General features: G+C 40.4%; 1 protein-coding gene across 2 annotated transcripts; it reads right to left on the bottom strand.

Annotated features, from left to right (window-relative positions):
- Window positions 1-753: 753 nt before the first annotated feature.
- On the bottom strand, window positions 754-21,828 carry ACLY (ATP citrate lyase). 2 transcript variants are annotated; one of them, XM_053453032.1, is made up of 29 exons: window positions 21,708-21,828; window positions 17,780-17,966; window positions 16,555-16,677; window positions 15,201-15,263; window positions 14,811-15,001; window positions 13,824-13,903; window positions 13,357-13,487; window positions 11,692-11,810; window positions 11,313-11,449; window positions 10,967-11,028; window positions 10,767-10,884; window positions 10,503-10,657; window positions 10,299-10,389; window positions 9,077-9,106; window positions 7,439-7,580; window positions 7,050-7,218; window positions 6,782-6,886; window positions 6,242-6,438; window positions 5,661-5,742; window positions 5,453-5,563; window positions 4,888-5,015; window positions 4,572-4,665; window positions 3,774-3,928; window positions 3,527-3,677; window positions 3,301-3,444; window positions 3,064-3,177; window positions 2,561-2,643; window positions 2,024-2,100; window positions 754-1,150 (listed from the first exon to the last, which is right to left on the bottom strand). In XM_053453032.1, the coding sequence occupies exons 2-29, from the start codon at window positions 17,936-17,938 to the stop codon at window positions 1,056-1,058; spliced, it is 3,306 nt and encodes a 1,101-aa protein (XP_053309007.1). In that variant the 5' UTR covers window positions 17,939-17,966; window positions 21,708-21,828; the 3' UTR covers window positions 754-1,055. The 2 variants fall into 2 exon arrangements, with proteins under 2 accessions (XP_053309007.1, XP_053309008.1); XM_053453033.1 differs by lacking the exon at window positions 9,077-9,106.
- Between the last annotated feature and the right edge of the window lie 172 nt (window positions 21,829-22,000).

Raw genomic sequence — 22,000 nt, forward strand, 5'->3', positions numbered from 1 at the left:
TTTTTTTTCCCACCAACGCTTCGTGTAAAGGTTATGTACAATTACCGAGAAATACAGCAAAACTTCTTTAGCTGCATCTCTAGATTATGGAAGTACTCCTCACGCATGGTTTTGTTAACCTTCTAAGGCAGGGGTGGGGAAACTATTTTCTGCCAAGGGCCATTTGGATATTTATAACAAAATTATCAACTTAAAAATGAGCCCTACATTGTATACGTATCCCACCAGACAGCCTTCCATTTAGTATTGATTCATGTGATGCCCCCAGCCAGCACCCCCTTGTGAATTAATGCCCTCACACCGTAGCGTATTGCCCATAGCCAGCCCCACATTGTGTATTTATGCCACCCAGCAGAATGGCGTATAGGGGTATAAGGCAGAGTGGCAAACCACTCAGCAACTAACACTCAAAATAATAAAAACTATAAGTAAAATAAATTAAGGGTTAACCAAGCTAACTGTTGGACTGTGTTGTCTGTGTTATACACGAGAGGCAGACACATTGAAGTCAAAAGCCACGTGGATCACTGACATAACCCTACCGGCCACGTATCGGTTCCCACTGGACCGTCTTGCTTTGGGACCGTCTTATATGTACACATTAGCACCACTTGTTATGGATGTACCGATATGTTTGCACACATCCTTCTCCTTATTACCTATGTATTGGTTTGTATTTGTCAATCTGAGGTGGTCGTGCCACAGACCGTGTAAAGTGTTGCATTAATTGTCAAAAAAACACAAAACAATAGGTCGGACAAACGTTTATGCTGTCCCATTTAATAAATACAGCTGTGGATACAAGATGATGCCACAATTTCATTTCCACACATATCAAAATAAAAAAAGCTTTACTAAACATGACTGGGAGCAGTGGGAATAAAGAAACAAAACATGAAAAATAGACTAGGACATTAAGACATTAAACAGTAACTGTAACGCTTAACCTGCACTGCCCGTGAATGCAAAGACCTTCTACAGGGAACCTGCTCTCATAGCGCGCCCTTCATATATTCAATGACATAGCATGTTTCACTGGAGTGTCCTTCATGCTTCTACATGGTCATATGTTCAGGCAGAACATAAGAGATATCATCCCAAGGATGGCGGTATAACCCTTGCTTCAGCCTCTTCTGGTCCAAGTAATGCCCTGAAAATGAAATATACAACATATACATCATGCATGTATTTATGTCTCTCTATATCAAATGCAGGAACGCTAGAACAAAGCGTGTCAATACCTGCATGCCTTAGAATTATTTGGAGAAACATAACGTAATCGTATGGTTTTCTATTTTGCAACATTCTGCACTAATGAAATATGATTTTGGGCTGCATAAAACAGGATTGGACTCCCCGTGAGGCAGACCATGCATGAAGCTGGAGAGCTATGTCTGTCTTTGGCAGGAGGGTATGACGAGACTTGGGCTCAGTGATAGCCCTGCTTGTTTCTATCCATTTTGTTGATGATCTCTGACCATTGCCTATTCACGTTCAGCCCAAAAAGAAGGATAACTCTTTGAGAAACCAAGAAAGCATAGAGCCCATGCCAACCTTAAAATGAGTGAACGAAGAGAGCTTCAGCTAATGAAGTTTGGCGTCTCCTCCTCCCCAAAAAGAGGATGCGAGGGGGGAGAATGAGGAACTGGTAAGAGAAGATGGGATGGAGAGACTGATCTTCATTTTAGAAGAGCTAAATGTGTTCTAGAACTATAACCGTTTGGGTTTCTCAAGCGCCCCTAACAGGGTCAGGAGTGTAAACCTGGTTGTGTGTTTGTGAACACATAAGGTTAACCATCGATAATAAACAAAGAACATGAAAAAATCCCAGAATCTACCAAAAAGTCAAAACTGTAGAAAAAAAAAAAAAAGAGTTTCTTTCAGATAAAATATGAGTGATTTGATTAGCTTATGCAGTAAAAGTTACGTTTTAGTCCATTTTGAACCCGTTATTAAGTTGGTACCAGAAATCGATTATTACGCTAGTCTAGTGTTTTTTTTGTAATATTTTCTCATCACTTACCAATGAAACCCATACTTCTTCCTAACACAAAGATGCCGTTCAGTGCGCCGATCTCAATGTACTCGTCGGCCTCCTCCCTGGCATTGGGAAACATTCAAGCACAGACACAAAATAAGCACGCGGAAAAGCTAACATTTACTGTACATTATGCAAAGCTAACTGAAGTATTCTTGAAGCAGAGCACTGGGGTTGATTTGGATAATTCTTCATGATGTCGAGTTAATGATAAGTTGAAGTGTTCATCTCTTCTGCAAACTGCCAATTTATTCCTTAATGGACACATGCATTAACCCGTTAGCTTCCCTGTCTATGTACCCATTTGGATCATGCAACTGCACTAACACAATGTGATTATCTGATACCCTAACAATGATTAAACTGCTTACAGAAATATATATTTCCATTTGTGTATCCTTCTGTTCAATTTGAAAACCCACACTGTCCACTACATTGAACAGAAAAAGCTGACTGGTACATTTCTAATGCATTCTCAACTATGTCTGTTATCAAGCTGTGCAGAAACATTTAATATCTCACCGTGTAAATGAACCACAGTTTCTCAGGAGGTCCACAAATGCAACGCCAATAAGACCATCAACATTAAGGATGAGATTGGGTTTCTGCGGAAAGAAAGATATATTGAATCTGTAATGTGCCTTTAAATTTCTGAATTAATCTACAGAGCACCACAAATCATTAACAATAGCTCTGCATTTCATCTTATACAGGTTTTGTTTTTTTAATACATTTTATAAATACCCCCTCTCAACTAAAAGGGACATTTGATAGGAGAGAGCGATGCTGGCTTCTGCTGACAGAGGGGAGCCCAGGGACAGCCTGATCTCCCGTGTAGCGGCAGGAACACGTCACCGCCACCGCAAGAAGGTCACGATGTACCGGTCTATAGGGTTTTTTGAGATGCGTTTTATGGACATACTGGTACATCCATAGGGGACTTAAGGGGTTAAACAGAATAAGGTAACTTAAAATCACTCCACATAAAACTAACACTCCCCCCAGCAGCTTTTTTCTTTTTTTACCTTTGAAGTAGTAATTTTTTCCACTTCCAGGGCATAATCCAGCAAAGGGGTTGCTGGGAAGTGCTGTTTCACATAGTCTTTTAGGATCTGTACTCTCATATCTGGGTTATTAATCTAAAAAAAAAATAAAAAAAAAAAAAAATAAACAGATAAGAAAGGGAAGAACGTGAGATTTGTTTTGTTCAAAGCCATTTACTGTGGATTTTGCCCATGTAAGTGGCAACACAAATAGCTTACAGATTTGACTCTATGACCAATTCCCATGATGAGTTTTCCTTCCTTCTTCATCTTGTTCACAAACTCCATGGGTATGAGGCCACTGTCAAACGCTTTGCTGAACATCCTAGCAGCTGCATCGAGCGCTCCACCGAAACGGTCTCCCTACACAATAACACAAACTGTCAGAAGTGGCAAAGCAGCACACTGTTACAGGGAAATAACAGAAGTCACCATGTACACTTACAATCGTGAGCAGTCCAGATGTCAGGCTGGAGATCAGATCTTTACCGGCTCTGGCGCAAACAATAGTATTATGGGCACCAGACACTGCTGGGCCATGGTCCGCTGTCACCATCAGGCACATTTCAATAAAATGAGAAGCATATTTGGGAACACTGAAAAGAATAAAGTTACATAATCAATGTATAGTTCATCAAAGTAATCCTATGAATGTGTCCGGTAATCTGTTTAATTTTTAACACTTCTCTCACCGTCTCTGGAACCACAGAAGTCCTAACACGCCTCCGATTCCAATATCCTCCTTGAAGACATCGGTGATAGGCATGCCTGCATAGATTAGCTCCTGGCCTCTCTCATCACAGATACTAGTCATGAATGAGGCCGGCTTCCGGATCAATCCCAGCTCCTGGACATGAATCAAAGATATGTTACATATGTCTAACAATATTCCAACTATTTTTCTATTGACCCACGAGGGTACGAAGGCTGGAGTTCTCTAAGTAGAATAGCATTAGACTATGAGATTAACAATTTCCCTGTTTTAAAACTGGTTTGTGGAGCAGTGATTTAGTAAGCGAGATGCATCAGCTTCAGAGGATTTTAGGGTTTCGAACAGAACAACATCTATGGTATTTAGCTTTTTAATGGTGCAAAAGTGTTTCACTTTAAATGGGCTAAACAAGGGCTTTTATGGCAGATAATGCAATATCACACCCTGGGCTCACGGAGTTTGGCATTAATAAATAAATTTGGGAATACACAACAGTGTAATTTACATTGACCTTAAAAACATACACATACCATTTCAGTTTTCACTGCTATATACATAATAAGCATTGAGATGCACCCACAAGATGTATCCAGCATTATATTATGGAAGCCGTGTTTGTCCAGTGGTAACACTAACCATAGACATCTGAGTGAGACGTGGGCAGCAGTATAGGGGTTAGGGAGCAGGAAATGGTTGTTTCTTTTGGATGAATAGAAACAATTACTGAATTCGCCATTTCTTTTCCCTCACCTCCCTGACTATGTTACAAGTATCTTACCCTGGCCCAGGAGTAGTCCATCGGCACAGTGGGCGGTGGAACCTCTTCAGCAGGCACAATCTCTCCTTTGCTAACAAGATCCTCATATACAGACCTAGGAGATAATATTAAAAAATAAAATATTTTACTAAGAAACCGATACACATAATGATATCTTTACAGACACTACTGATCAAATGGATAATGAAATACTATATATTAGGAACTGGGTTTGTGAACTACTGTACATGTTCATACATTATATGCAAACTCCCATCCTGTCTCTAAGTGCAATAAACATTACTATTATGAGAAAATGATGAGTTATTCCACTCACTGGATGACATCTCCCAGCTCATCAAAACTGCGAGGAACGAAGACGCCGGATTCCTTCAAGGCCTGGTTTTTGGCTACTGCAGTTTCAGACGCTTGGTTTGCACATGCGCCCGCGTGACCAAACTGCACCTGTGTAACAAATAACGGCGCTGCTTAACAAATAAGCGAAAAACAAAAAAAGAACTGGACCTCTTTACAAAGTGCAAAAGGTTCGGGGTCTTTCTTAAATGTTTGTAACTGGTAGTTTCATACACTTACTCCGCATTAGTATTCAGAGTCTCTGGTAGGTCTATATTTAATGGCAAAAACAGTTGGCGGTCAGAATTAATTTTAATACTGTTCACCTACTGCTATAGGCCATTTTTGCAATTGTTATGAATAGAAACTGATGGCGGATTCATTTGGCTCGTCTAGAATACCGTTTTTTCAGTTCAGAAGTTCAGAAGAGCTAAATGCTAACAGACATTTTTTATTATTGCCTGTAATCTTAAACGTTTAATTTTCAATTTTCAAGTAAAATGGACAGTAACAAACAGTATCAATAATGGTGATATCAGCAGAATTACCTCCGATGAGAACATGGTCGCACAGGTCCCAATACACCAACACACTATAGGTTTAGTCAGCCGGCCCTCCTTAATGCCATGACAAATCTTATACTCTTCTGTACCACCAATCTATGAAATAGGCAAAGAAAAAAAATAGCCCATATTACCATCAAAAGAAGGGCAAACTTTTTAATTTTTAAAAAAACCTGCATATAAAAATTCTCACCTCTCCAAGAACCACAATCATTTTCACTCCGGGAGTGTCCTGGTAACGGAGAACATGGTCCATAAAGGTTGATCCAGGATACCTTAAAGGTCCAGGAAAGAGGGTTTATACATGAAATATCCCTTAGCTTTGATACAAAGTAAAAAGGCAGGGTCTAAGATGTGAAAAAAAAAAAAAAATTGCTACAACACTGTGGGAATCCCGCTATCACACACAAAAACAATAATGCAAAAGAGAATAGTGGCGGTGTACCCCACCACAGTGAGTGGAGCGAGTAAGCAAAATATATAGCTTATATCTCTTTATTTGCTTATTCGCTCCACTGACTGTGGTGGGTTACACCGCCTCTATTCTCTTTAGCTTTGATACAAGTCTAATTTAGTCAGCTTTCCAGACCATAGGCCACAGATTTCAAAACATTAAGTCAAACTTCCTATGCCTAGGTGGATGGACACAGACCAAACCTTATTGATGCACATTGTCCCAAAGTATCCAGTGATTGAGACAGCTGCCCGTTAATACAATATCTGTACCCTTATAGACAAGCCCTCTGTTCTATAACCCAAAGAACATTCACTCACCTGTCTCCACCGATAGCTACGCCCTCAAACACACCATCCGTGGTCCTAGAGATTATGTTGTTGAGTTCATTGGACATTCCACCTGAGCGAGACACGTACGCAACACTCCCAGGACGGTACAGCTTAGAGGCAAGAATGTTGTCCAGCATTCCCCCAGTGTTCCCAATCTTAAAGCAGCCCGGCTTGATACCCCCAACCTGCAAAACAGAGACACATCATACAAACACCCGCACAGAACTATGTATCTCGCTTTACAGTTGTGTGAGAATACTGGACATAAGCGTACTCTGCACTTGAGGAGAGAAGTTTGAGGTCTGTGAGACAGGTAACACCGTGCACCAGAAATAATATAACCAACATACTCCTTGAACCTGCCTGCTTTTGTGCAGATCTCCCTGCATCAGAAACAATCTTCTATTCATTTAAAGAAACATAGTGATCATTGGATCTCTAAACTTCTAATTTTCAGTAATCACAATGGCCGATGATATCTGCACAAATAAACCTCCTCTATCCCTCAATAGCCGACGCAGCACTTACTGTTGCAGGTCCAATGATGGTGACCCCTTTTTCATCTGCCGTCTTAATCAGCCTCCTGGTTAAAGCCTCTGGTATTCCTTCGGCAATAATTGCAATAGTATGGATCTAAACAGAAAGAAAACAAGGAGCATTACTGAGCAAAGAATAAAAACAGCAACAACAACGACAACATATACGAACAAACAAAAAGTATAGTTAATTAAAAGCACAAAAGAAAGAAACCAAGATTGTTCATATTCATTAATCCTTCTGTATCACAGAAACAGACCTGTGGGTAGTTCATGGTCTCCACCGTACTGTCATACGCAGATCTCAGAGAAGCAAAGTTGATGAGCACATCCACCTCCGGATGCTTCCTCATTGCATCTCCCATGTTTTTGAAGACTGGTATAAGAATCTCCTTGTGGCCCCAATAAAATTTTTGCTTGTGGTCCCCTCTATTTATACAAAAAAAAAACATCCATCTAATCACAGCAAATATCACTTTGCCTCAAATATATTGACTTATATGAAAAACCATGATTGTAAAAGTAATTTAACTTTACTGCCCTTAACATTTATCCTATTCATACTTTTAATTTCCCCATGTTTATAACACGACTGCAAGCGAGCTCTCTAAACTCTTCTAGGAGAGATGTAACAAGATGGGCTACTTACGTAAAGGGATAAACCATGGCAGCAACAGAGGGTTCGGGCCGTGAACAGACGTAATCAAAATCCAACATGCCTTGCACAGCTCGGGTCTGCATTCCCCACACAATAGCTTTGGTATGACGGCTAAATAGAGTCGTGGCCTTTGCTGGAAGAAGAAAAAGAAAATCTGGATAAATGTTGAATTTACTTGTTAAGGTAGCCCCATCATAAATAAAACAAAATGTGATAGCGGCAAAGCAGTGATATTAAAGAAGCCAAACAGATAAGAGCACGGAGTCATTTGCTCCAAGATTCTTAATAGATAACGGTGAAAGTCTCCCTCACAGCAAAGAATTCAAAGAAAGATGGTTAACTTTTTGGAAGTCAGGATGTAAAAGTATTTTCTATTCATTAGCTTCTGCAAGCCCCTGCTACAGAGGGGTATATGCCCATGGGGGGGATTAAAAACCAGAAGTGAAAGCAAACAGAACAAGAAGGAATGAATAACAAAAATTAAATAGTCTGAGGCCAAAAGGATAAATGAATGAATGAATGAATGAATGCAATCAAAGGAAGAGAGGGGGTCTGCAGATTTTTATATTACATTTCCAGACTCTCAGAAAGTCCTAACCAGCTTTCTTTGTTTTAAAAGACTTCAACGAGTCCTCACGCATAAGCAAGTTTTAAAGAAGTTGTCCTAAAAATGTTTTTATTGAGACACTCACTTTTACTTACATGCCGTTTAAAAAACAAAACAGCTTCACGTCTGTTTACAAGCAAGAGCTAGGAACATAATAAGGATGAGGCAATTCATACAAAGCAGACCTGTCCTGTGCACCGTATCATTAGAATTCTGCAACTTTCATTCAGCGTAATCGATATTTGGTATTTTGTTACAAGGACCAGTTTATCCCAAAGCAAAGGAACAATTTTATGCGAATAAAATGTATTTTTCCCCCCCATTCTATACTAAGATTGGCATGGTTTTGGACAGGTCTACTTTTTGATTGCAGAATCCTAACCACCAAGCATTTCAGGTGTGATCGGAGGTGAAGCCAGACGTCTCTTGCATAGTGATGATCCCAGGAGACTTGTAGTCAGACACTTAAGGGTTACGATGCCCAATATAATGTACAAATCCAGTGATTTTGTTTCTACATAAACCTGTCAATAGTTGGACCTTCACAACGAGCTTCGCCAGACATTCCCAGAGCCCTTATTTTTTTTTTTTATCTTTGATAACAGGCCAGGTTCTATTTTTGTTAAGCAAATTTCTCTACCAAGCACCACCCCCCCCAACATTATCAGGTCCAGAAATGTCCCCACTAACTGTATATATAATTTCATAGGGACAATGGCATGTGTATGCAAGAAAGAGGTAGGTTTTTTTTGTTAATTTTGGAAATTAAACAGAACAAAATTAAACTTTTAACTCGAAACATAATTTTAGACGAAGGGTTTGTGGACAACCTGGCCTGTGTGCGTTTGGAAGTCACAGCAAAGACACTGTGTATGTACAAAAAGCAGCGTAACTCGTTGCACATAATCACTTCTTCCACAGATGCGTTCTGCAGGGGCAGATGCAAACAACAGGGTCGGAATACAACATCACAGACCGGGACAAAGCACAGCCAACACCTAGCTTCTCATCTGCCTGCCTACCTTTGGCTGGTCCATGGACAGGAGCTGAATCTGTTAAAAGGAGACAGTTATGGTATATACCCATAGAGTTCTATACGAGAATCCCAGACAGAGCCTTGCATGAGTTTATAATTCCCGGCATACTCCATACATAATGTTTAATAAATCTTACCGATTATCTCACCATCAGAATTACACATTACGCAGAGTCAATATACCGAAACGGAAATCAGAGTTGGTAATTTTAAGCCACTGCTGAAAGAATAAACTACTTTGGCCCCTACAGTTTCAATCATTTTTGGGGATTTACAACCATTTACAACTATTGCAACCTCTTAATGCAGGAATAGCCCTGTGTTCAATACATGAATTGAAGAAATACAAACACTCTTTGCTCAAAGCCAACTATAGCAGCGCCCGATTACAACAAAACAAATACCATATAGACAATTCGCTGGGTGCAATACAATAAGGTAAACGAAACACATCTAGCTGGTGGGTGCTGTGTTTTATTTTCAATATGCCCTGTATCTGTAATACCGGGTATCTAGTAAACACTTTTAAAACGTAAAAAATAAATAAAAAATTACGCTTATACATATGGATTTTGCAGTAACTTAAAGTGTCAGGTGTTTTGTAGGAGAATGATACAAAGAGAGACAATCCCTGTTTTTCCAAGAAGGGCGGCAGTGATGCATCCATTTCCAGTAAAACATGCCCTAAAATGTTTCATAGATGCACGCAGGACAGATTATCCCCCCTCCTGGTTTTCTGAAGGATAGGTCATTACACAAATATTTCTACTTGAAAAAGCAGCATTGTCTAATAGTAAAGAAAAATTAACAAAAGCAAGAAGAATCCAAATTGAAGGCCAAAGAGGTAAGCGATACAGGGCAAATTAAATGTTTATGAAGAGCAATCGTGTGGGGAGCAAGTAAACCAGTACAACGTCCCTGCTGACTGCCCCACATACAGAACCGTGTGCTAAAATATTCAGCTTCAGCATCTGCACTTCCCAGGGTTCGCTTAATTAGAGAAAGTGTGGTGCGATGCCAAGAACAGAACGATAATGAATGGCAGTAATACCTCCTGTACAATTTTAGACTGGAAAAACAAAAGTAAAGGTGGCGCTTCCAGCAGAATCTAATATTTAACCAACGCTGCGATAGGAACTGGAAATTTGTAGTTTAGTGATGAATGTTTTCACAATTTACATGCATAAAGAGGTAATGAAATGAAATACCGTTGGGTACTGCTGGTTTGGATTTTTTGGCTGGAGTAATATCATCTGGTCTTGATTCTGAGAAGGATGCAGTGCGGCTCGGGGCGGGTGTCTGCAAGACAAATCATTTCAAGACAGGTCACAAAAAAAAAGAACTACTACTTCTAGAACTTCAAACTGTTCTACGCATTGAGTGGCGTTCATAGTTCTCTCTAAAGGGCATACCGAGGAGCTACCGCTGGCATTCAGCAGGAAGTTGGCAGTGTGCGCGGCCGTTGGAGGTTGGTTAGGTATGGGTCGGTGTCCCAGAGCCATGCCCACAATAGCCGTCATGTGGGTCTCTGTGCCAAACACATGAATGGGAATGCCCGTGGTTTTACCTTTAAGAAGAAAGAGGCATCAGGTTAGCATTCGTTACATGTTCCCATCCACATTCTATAGCGGGCATTCATGGTCTTTGAGCTGTAACAGCACAGCTTCTCCACTTACCCACTTCACCCATCACGCGAAGCCCCTCCTGATAATTTGGTCCTCCCCTTCTTACAAATATTGCCACCTCATGTTCTTTCAGTGGACCTTGAAAGTCCTTAATGGCCCTTACAATGCCCTGAGATCAAAGAATAAGGAAAGTGTTAAACCGAACCTTAAATGCTGGTCTATAACAACATAAACGTCTTTGAAAGTCTCACCTTAAATGTTGCAGCCACATTGGTGAAGTTGGCAATGCTACCTCCAATGATCAAGATTTTACCTAAGAAAAACACATTTCAGAGAGCATTAGAGACTGCCCTTCAGGAGCGGGTTCCACACATAATTGCTGTTAGTCTGCCCCCTTTATAGGTTTTTGAGCCTGGAGACACTTGGTGAACATTGGCCTGGGCCAATTCATAAAGAAGCTAGAGGCGTTAGGGAGTAAGAATAAAAAAGGTAGCATATAGCATGGCATTAAAATCAAACATAATAATCTAAGGGCTGTGGCAATTGACATCTACCCAACCCGGATCTGCGCACTACTGCAAGACCATAGTATCTCACCATCTGGGTGCTTTTCTCTTGTCATGAGCGACAGAATGGTCTTGGCATAATCATAGGTTTGCTGTTCACTGGGGGCTCCAGAATATTCTCCGTAATTGGCCAGTTCATCCACCCCACCAAGATCACAAATCGTATCACTGAAATAAAGGAAATTCAATAAAACAATACTCCAAAATTCTATGGCGAGATAGAATAAAGTACCAGGAAGAGCAATTTACACATAAAATACCTGAGGGAGAAAAGAAAAATCCCCACACTGAACTGCATTTGAAACACAGCGATACTTCACAACTGGAGGACTATCCCCAAACTTTTGTTGAGAATCCTGCCGAGTGCACATTTTTTGTCAGACCCCCCAAAAGAGGTTTCATCTCTTCACCTGTAGACAACAGAAGCTCCTCCACCAGCCACCATGGTCCAGATCCTGCCCCGCGGGTTCAGGATGGTCAGTTTCAAACTAGCCCCGCTCTTTGCGTCCAAGTCTGCGATATACGCCTCCTGCAAATGTCAAAAGCCAGGGAGATCAGTTAACGGCCAGTGGAGCTGGTTTTATTAACAAGGCAACACACAATCATTCTAGAGCCGGTGCTAAATGGGGAGAAAATGCAAGGTTTTGGCAGATTCTTCCAACACTTTGTCTAACAATTTCATCCGTTTTGTCTTGATAATTATGTGGGTCATTTAACAAATTGCAATTGTACAGAGCACATCTGCAGGTCTATTGGAAGTGGAGTCCACCTGTAAAATTCCTCTGAGAAATGTAGTGTTAAACTGAAGCATTTATTATAATTTTACCAGAATGGCCGAATTGGAGCAGAAACCATTCATAAATCTAAAAGCTAGAAACAAAAATGCTTCTCCATCAATAATGGTTCAAACTAGAACAAGCTCCTGTTTGGCTATAATCAATCCGGGACGTTATAGATTTCTGTATAAGGATTGATTTGTACAGGAGAAAGCCAAGAAACTGGAAGCATTTTAATTCATCAACAAGATACTGGAGAGATTCTTAATCTCCATAGCAGAACCACCTTGTGAAAGACCTTGAAGCTGTAGTCTGCCAGACTGATTCATTTAAAATCACCGAAATTTAGTTAAGGGGCGAAGCAGGGGAGATATGCGGAGTCATTTGGCATCCTCAGTGTTCCAGACCTCTTAATGTAATGACTGCAGTAATTCAGTTTAGCAGTATTATGAATCTATTAAGAGGAAAAATGATACAAGTCCTAGGGGGTAGGGTCCTTTTTTGTTGCCAAGAAAGAGAAAGAAAGGGGCAAAACATGGACACAACTAAATACCAGTATACAGTAGGTCATCCAATCCAATAGGGATCTTATCTCCCTAGCCATAGAAAGCCCCATTTGTCCTATTTGTTAGTCCACTTTAACTAGCTCATTATGCGATGCCATTGTAGTAAACTAAGGAGTTTGCAGTGTACTCCACCAAATACAATCAGCGCCCTTGTTTACTTTTTACCATGATGGGGAGGTTTATGGGGGTACCGCGATGTAAACAAAACTATGTGCGCATGTGTGTGTGTATGTATATATGTATGTGTGTGTGTGTGTGTGTGTATACACATATATATGTGTGTAACGATGGAAATAGATTACTTCTACATTCAAATAGTTAATGGAGGTCACTACACAGAGCAGTATACAGCTGTTTAAGCAGTACTGCTTTACATAACACATATAAACATACAGAATTGTATGTCGAATAACACAAATTGGTTATGTTGGAAGTCCAAATGACTTTGGTAAGGCCAGAAACCATTCTTCTAACAAAGTAAGAATTATGTAACATATGAGTCTTAACAGACTTAGGATGTAACTTTAAATCACTAATCCAGGTCAATGCAAACGAGGACTGTCTGTACACGCATTCAGACAATGAGAGATATCTTAACATTTAGGTCTAGGCAAGAAAAATCCCTGCAGCCGAGATGATTTATTGCACAGAACCGATTTCCAGAAGACATTTAACGCAACGTTTGCGTCACTTTATCATTCCCAAGTCTCTGGAATCTTTACATTGTTTTTACCTCAGGATAAGCTTCTCTCCCAAAAGGAGGTGGGAAGTCCACGTCGCCCCATTTGGCCTTGCACACGTAGTCAGCAGTAGCATCTATTTTGGCAGCCATGTCCAGGACATACACGCCGTCCTTTGTCACAACTTCAAGACAAGAAGAGTCAAAGTTGTTATTCCAAAAGCGCACAGAGGAACAGATCATGGAAGAGAAAGTAGCGGTGAATGAAGCTTATACATAATCTATATAATGTACAAACATTTACTAAAGACACAACAAGGTATATTTGTCAATGTGAGTTTACAATACTGTCATTAACAAGCCAAGATATGAAATGCATACCTTGTAATGAAATGGTACTTTTACTTACACTGAGCCTAAAGTGCCTGTAAATAAAGTAGCTGTTTCTGTCAGTAGCGCTATTACAAAAAAATAATACAATGACAAAACACAATTTGCCAATAACGTTATTAATGTCTTACCCAGTGGGTTGATCTCAAGGTAGGTAAAGAAGAGGTCCTCATACAGGTTAAACAGGCCAGTTATAAAGCTTGCAAGGACCCTGTAACATACAAAAGTATTATAGGCTCTGGTCAATAAACCAAAATTACGACTGCACTAGAGCTCCTCTTCATATACAAAACCACTGAATTAGTAGCAAGAGCAATAAAGGCTTTTCTAGAAAAGTTGCCAAATTGGACTACATATTAACTATAGGCTTCCACAGTACTAGACGTGTCGTCATTATATGGAATATTAGAAACATAAAAATATAAACCTGATGTGATTTTTGATTATTTTGGATGTAATCTCAAATTCTATTAAGAGTTAAATTAAATAAAAAGTGACCCATACAAGAAAACAAACTCAAAACACAGGGTTATGCCAGCACTGGAGGGAACATGATCAGTGAACTAGAGAAAGTAAACGGGCACACAATGCTGGGAATATAAAAGGGTAATGCAGCTACATAGTAATGGCCAGTACGCAATGAAACACAATTGAAGCTTAGACTACAGTTCATTGTAGCGTTATTCAATTTGCCCACGAGTCAATACATTTATTCATGGGATTGACACATTTTGAAACAAAAACTCAGATGTCCTTTATTGTTCCATAATATTTACAAGAGTGTTTAAATAGCAAAACAGAGGAGAGATGTTTTAAGATGGCTAAGTGCTCCCCTTGGCAGTTCTACGCGGGGGGGGGGGTAAAACTCATTAAATGTGAAGGGTCTTGTAGCTGGCCATGGTCTTTCTCAGCAGTCAGCCCTTCAGCCAGCTCAAGGACCTCTAGTGCAACTCTATTAAATGGCTACTTTGTTTTGTTGATGGACATAATGAGATATAATAATAAATAGGAACAAAGTGCTACGTTCCAGCATCATCAGTAGTTTCAGAATATTATGGAACAGCAACAGCAAACATAAGCGGAGTACAGGAACATCACACGGCACAATCACTACTCACTCTTTCTTGTCTTGGGCGACATGGACGAGGAGGCGGCTCTTGACATCCTGTTCAGTCAGTCTCTCTCCCACTTCAACCAGAAGCTTCTGGGCCTTTGAATCAACATCTCCTACATCTACACCCCCCTCGTGGTGGAACAGCACGTAGTCCCCCTCCCGGGCTGCATAGATGCAGACATAGAACTCTTCTTCCTGGGGAGACACGAGCCCAAAGGCGAGATTTAACATTGCAGTTTCTCTGTATGTATCATCAGTTACAACTCACTGTAAATTTCAACAAATATTATTCTATTTGAACACCAGACATTGCATTTAATATATATATATTAATCATCCGTGAATTGTGAATTAAAGTGCGGTTTAGTTCAATGTTGGCCTCATTAATGCTCACCTGCTTGTGGGCAACAAATGGTTCAATCAAAAAGTTCTTCAGAATCCCTCTTGCTTTTCCAATCTGCAGAAACAAATCATTTACAATGAAGTTCTTTCAGAGAAGAATAATATCAGGACACAGCACGCAGTTTTAATACTTACGTTTCATGATGCCAACACATTCCCTGCTACGGTAGAATTAACAACGGTTTAAAGATTGTAATTGGCCCTCAGCTTTAAGTTACATTCAGGATGACCGACCATATGTCAATTCCATCCATGTTTAAATCAATCATACAGCAGTATCCATCAGAAAGATGTGTGCTGCTATATGAAATATATATATTATATATACACACACGATCTTCTGACTACGCTGTTATTATTCTATCTGCGTTAAAATGCCAACCTAAAACAGGACGTTTTGTTTTTCCAGGTTGAGATGAAAGACCAAGGCTTTTTAACCTGTCTTGACAGCAGGCGGCCAATCCATTTGATTGAGGAAAGCTCCTTCTTCCTACACCAACTCATACTGCGAATATTTCATGCTAATTGGGCTGCCTGACAGCATCTGAAGCTGGAGCTTTTAGACCTTACACAGTGATTTAGAGATGTTATATTCACAGGCTGTCAACAAATAAATGATTGATATTTTAACAAAATCCTCCAAATTTTACAAGACACTGACTATATATTTTTTTTTTTTAAAGTTTAGTTTATGTTAACCCATCAAAATTAGCATCAAATATGTAAATATATACAATTTATAGGGAGATTTATGAGGCAAATACAAACATTATAGATTGACTTTCTGATCTATTAGATCTGGTCCCACGAAAAGATCTACTTCATACACATTTTATACTCATGTTAATTTTAACCACTTTCACCATCTACCTCCAATAGGAAGTCATTAGAAACGACTTGGTTTAGAAGTTCGCCCCATTATTGCCCCAAAGTGAAATCCATGAGCTGTATATCCGTATCGAGCTCTCTTGTTAGCAGGGGAAAGTTATTTAACCAATAGATCACAAATATTAATTTGAAGATTTTGCATTTTAGCGCTAAGTAAACCACGCAGAACCTTCTTGGCTGGTTCCTTACACTTGGACGATATCGTCTGATGAACCCAAAGAAGATCGGTTACCAACATTGCAGAGGCACTAATTCCTGGGATATAAACGGTACAGGGTACAGTTACACTAGTAATCCAAAGCCACTGCAACATGTCCAAGCTGAATAAAAGTGGTGGGATATCGTGATCAAGTTAGGCTTGCATTCCTTCTATTTAGGAGGTTATAAATCTGAAGATTACCACCGAGTTGAAACAGAAAATAACATGTGTTAAAAAGAAGAAGACAATGGATACTCACTGTTGTCTCATGTCCCAGTCTTGGCTTTAACCAGCTTTTCACCTGGTCCAAGTTAAGGTTAACTCCAACAAGACCCAATTTACCACGACGTTTAATCAACTGATCAGGCTTCACCACTAGAGGCTGTGAAAGAGATTAAAATGATGTTAAACAATGCTTAACGATATCCAACAGAATCAAAGAATCTAACCTCACACTAAAGCTTAAACAAAAATAATAATTTATATATATATCAAAAGTAGAATTTACAGACAAACCAATACATTAACTAAGGTGGGCCCTGCTCACAAGCCGATAGTATAGATTGCAGCTCTTCTGGAGGGCATGGGGAGCCAAATGGTGGGACTGACACAGTGGAGCGGACAAGGAGCAATGTGATAAAATTATTGTAGAGGGGGTATTCAGGTTAGATTACAGCGGTGGAAGGCGGGGGAGGCCAGTTAGTAGCAATCAGCCCTAAATGTATATTCTGACAATAAAATATTTTAACAACACTCAATAAAACCTAAATAAGATTACAGAATACTTCAACAGCCATACATAACTGGCTAATAGATTTGCTTTCAGACCTTAAAGGCATTTACTAGCAAATACTGGAGTAAACAAGCAAGAAAAAAGAAAGACGGGTTTTCTAGAGAGGAGAAACAGCTGCTCATAACAGATTCATTTTCAGGGACAAAATATTTTCATGTTAAACAACATTTATATGCCAAACAGTTATATCCTTCATGGTTGGATTGTGACTTCGTATTCCACTTAAAATTAATTTAAAAAAAGACAGAAGTCTGCATGCTAAGCATGCTGGGATTTCACTGCAGTAATGCATTAACTTGATTTAACACGCAGATTAAATATTTTTTATTGATCTGGATGCAAGCCACAATATAAATGGATCCACCGATGACGCAAGAAGCATTAACTAGAATGCTGCGGTGCAGTAAGTCAAACGAACGATGCCAGGGACACTTCAGCTTGTGACAGATATACAGGAACATGATTTGGGAGATAAATGTCAAGATCTGATGGGAAAAAGTCCTGGGCGGAATAACTGAACAGGCCAGTTACTTCCAGCTTAGGAAAAAACATTACAGAGAATGCTCTGAACGTGTGAGGAATAGACAAAGGAAAATGGGTTACAAAATCCCTGAACATGGTAATACATGGACAGTTTTATCTGTGAAAGACCAAACATTTTTATTTAAAACACTGATATGATGAGACAAACCTCAGTGAGAAGCCAAGGATGTTCCTGTGTTAGCCGGTCCCAGTCGGTGTCGTAGGTCACACGGGCATACTTAAAGCGGTTCTGCACCGCAGCCGCTGTACAGATAAACTTATACAAGAACTCTTTTCCTGTCTGCTCTGAAATTGCTTTGGCTGACATGGCGATGCCGGTGTATAAAGGCAGCTACCTGTGCGAGAAAAACAACAACAACACATCAAAAAAAGAAATGAATATCACAAACAGACATACACAGAAAACACCAAGAGTAAAAAAATAGCTTACAAGGCAAAAAACACATTTAACCCAAACACAGACAAAGCAGGCAATTTATTGCAAATAAAATGGGGTATTAAAAAATAAAATAAATACAAAGTAAGGTAAAATTCATAAGTACAAATAACAATAGTTGAGTGCAAATGATTTACACATTCATTGAATAATAGAATCCTTAAATACTGCCTGGTTTTCTGGAATAACTCCAAGTTTGTCTCTGGAGAAACACACAGCCCCCTTGTTCTGTACCTACAGTGACCTCCTTGCACGGCTATTAATCTGGGAATCATTACTTAAGAAGTGGGGGGTGGAGGCCGACTGACACAGCGCTAAGTAAATGTGAGGCCTGTTGATGGAACAGGGGTACCTCAGGAAACAGAATACAATGATTGTTAAATGCTGAACACATTGTGTATGTACACCGCGTTAACACAAACCTACCGTCATAGACACCATGTAACTGCCGGGCAGCCTGAACCTTGCTACATGTAGCAACGGGGCAATAAGTCGTGCAGGGTAACCGATCATTTCTTCACAAAGTGCATAACAGTCCTGCCGATTGTTTCCCCTCATCCTCAACAGGTTACCACATGCTGATGAAATCAGAGCTCAAACCGAATCCCTAACTTGTGCTTTTATAGTTAATTCCGAGTCAGACCAATTAGTGCAGCGAGCAGACAAAGGGAATTGATTTTTCGGTTTAATATTAACCTCACTAGACATGTTTGTTCTGTCAGAAACCCTGTTTGGTCTGCAGATCCAATCAGTGATTTATTGTATATAAATAACATTCATTAATACACTTTGGCTTAAACATGGAAATGTTTCTCAGTCATCTTTTTAAAGCCCCATTCTAACAAGATTTAAACTTCATTAAATTCTTCCGTTTACAAGCACAGACAAATCAGATTTTGGATCTGGATCTCTATGCACCATTTCACCAAAAGACCTATTATTACTGTATCTGCTTCCTTCACATACATATGGTTTGCATATACAGTACAGAGTCACACAAACGCAATGCAGCTATACAATACTAGGCAATGACCCTGTAAGTACGGAGCGTGAGGGCTTTACCCTCCCAAGGCAGCTCGGTATGTGGCCCCCAGCATGCATTTATGACCAATGCAAGAACAAATTACTCATACAAACCTATCTAACATACGCTCCACCCTGTCACTTGAAATTATTCACTAATTAGTGATGAGAGTGTCAGCTGCGCAATAAAGCTCAAGAAGTGAGAAGAAAGAACATATTTAGTTACTTTGGTATTGCAAAGGAACAAGGAAGACAAATTACCATATGCTTGATTATAAGACAAGGGTTTTTTCAGAGCAAATGCTCAAAGTCATCTTCTAATCAGACCTCAAATAGAGGTCCGACTACAAGACTAAGATCCAGATCCCTCGCAGCGCTGTAAGAGTTCTATTAGAGCACCCTGAGAAGTGCATTGAAATGTCTAAATGGCTCATTATAGGTGTCACGTAATCAACCTGGTTGAAGTATGACGCATTAAGCAACAGCCAGATACTGTGCAGTGGAATCTGTCAAAAGGGAAGAGTATTCTTTTCACCGGTGGGATGATGACACACCAGTACCATGACACCATAAGACCTCACTACAAATGTCTGGGCTCCTGATACAGGATGATGACACACCAGTACCATGACACCATAAGACCTCACTACAAATGTCTGGGCTCCTGATACAGGATGATGACATACCAGTACCATGACACCATAAGACCTCACACTACAGTGAGATGCTGGCTTCTGCAGACAGGGCAGAGTCCAGACAGCCGGACGACCCTCCCTTTTGTTGCAGCCAACAGGTAGCACGAAATAAATCCCACTGAATTCAACGGGAGCGCTTCCAGTGCATGCGCATGGGGTCTGAACCAACCACTACCCGCAGCACAGTATATAGGGTATATTGTTGGGGGTGGGCAGGAAAATGTTAAGGGACCATGCAGCTATTCTAGGCATTAAAAGGTGCACACAATGGCTGAATGGTCTATTGAAAGGAAGAAACAACAGGTTGAATAACTGGAATGGAAAAAAGAGTATTACGAGTGTACTTGTTTTTTGCCATTTTATGTTAACAACCCCAAATTAGTCTGAGCTCCAGTGACTTTTTCTGACCATTGACATGTTCATAGTGGAGGTTATTAGCACACCACGGTTTGGCTGGAGGCAGCTAACAGCTTATTCCCGCTTGTATCAGCGATAGCTGTAGTTACCCTGCTTTGAAAGCTCTATGAATGACAAAGTATATAACTCCGGTAACAATTAATATAAAAATATAAAATATATTCCGCAACACTGCGCAATGTCTTAACACTTTACTGCTAGTGCACAGTTTTTCCCTGATGTATAGAAATCTACACAAATACCCGTTTCCTAGTTCCTAAGGAATGATGCTGGTCCCCATTGTATGCCTGCAAAGTAACTGAATCCTATATAATTCACTGCGACATGACACCTGTCAATTAGCTCGGGAAGCTAGAATAAGGGTTTTCCGGAAAGTTCACTGACCCGATTGCCTTGCTCTCATGAGCTTCTGTAAACATACTACTGTCTTTACCTTTCCTCTGTGTTAAGTTGTCATTCATTAGTAACTATGCTTTTTTTTATGATTTATATTGCTTCCGGTGTAGAAAATTCTGTGGGGTGGGGGGGTCAGAACAACGAATATATTCCAATAGTAATTCCAGCCCTTGGGGGCTTATAATATTACAGAATATAAAGGAAGCTCTGTTTTATCACGGTCTATTATAACGATGGATCCACAGATTGTTGGTAATCCCCGGTTTGACAGATGTCTCCACATCAAGGCTGGCTTATGGCAGGTGTAGGCTGGAACGGAGCGTCCCGCATAATTGTTGGAGAATTTAAGATAAATACACACCTGTAATTATGAAGCATTACCAGAGGGGCATATAACAGACGTTTAAAATAGCTTAAATGGTGTTTGAAGTTCTGAACACGTGGTGAAGCGCACGCTTGTAAACACATATATTCTATACAGTTGCTATCCCAATGCATATACGAAAGAAAAACCGCTAAACGACCTGTTAGGAAAGCCAAGAAAACGGAAAGATTTGGCAATACTGGAAAATTAACACTTTCACATTCTACAGAGAATACGGCAATGCCTGCGCTCACATAAAGGGGATTTCTAAGCATCTGGTGCAGATCCACATCACCGCCTCATAAGTGCGTACGGAGCTGTATAAATGGGGCAGAAAGATTTCCCTGTGTATGCAGTGGGTGGGGCAGGGCGCCCCGGTCTATGGATACACAGACCACAAGCTCAGAGCTGGGGTACGAGGGGCAGATTTAACACAACCGGACACAGAAAAGATACCACTGGGGTACTTAGGAGTCAACCTGACAGGGGAGGATGGGACCCAAGGCACTTGTATATAAATTAGAGGGGTAATTACATGACAGGTTGTTCTTGCTGCCCTGATGCTCAGCGACAGAAGTGTTTGACATTAAAGCAGTTATAGTGTTGCTACCCTGAGGCTATTTTACAGTCTGAGGTAACCTCAGCGGGGACAGTTTGCCTTCCCAATACACTAAAAAGTTAGCGCGCAGCGTCCAGATAATGCAGGCATGCGGAAAGAACATGTCAGTAGGTAGTAAGCACTCACCCGGCTCTGGCTGTCCTGACTAAAATTCTCTGCAGTAGCAGCTCCTTTTGTTGCTGTCTCTAAAGCCCCCTCTTCCTACTGCTGCCTCTCCTCACCATCTGCTGACATGGGTACATCAACACCTGGCCCTCCTATTGGCCCAAACTACACCACGTGTCCGCCCTGCCAACCAGCGACCAATTAGGAAACATCCCCTCACTCGCTCTATCAGCCCTTCTCTTACACGTCACCTGGCAGCCTCGAGGCTTCTGGGAGGTGTAGTTTCAAGTCATTGAACCTTTAATAATAAGCAC

This window comes from Spea bombifrons, chromosome 13 (assembly GCF_027358695.1).
Source record: "Spea bombifrons isolate aSpeBom1 chromosome 13, aSpeBom1.2.pri, whole genome shotgun sequence".
In the NCBI taxonomy this organism is placed as follows: Eukaryota; Metazoa; Chordata; class Amphibia; order Anura; family Pelobatidae; genus Spea; species Spea bombifrons.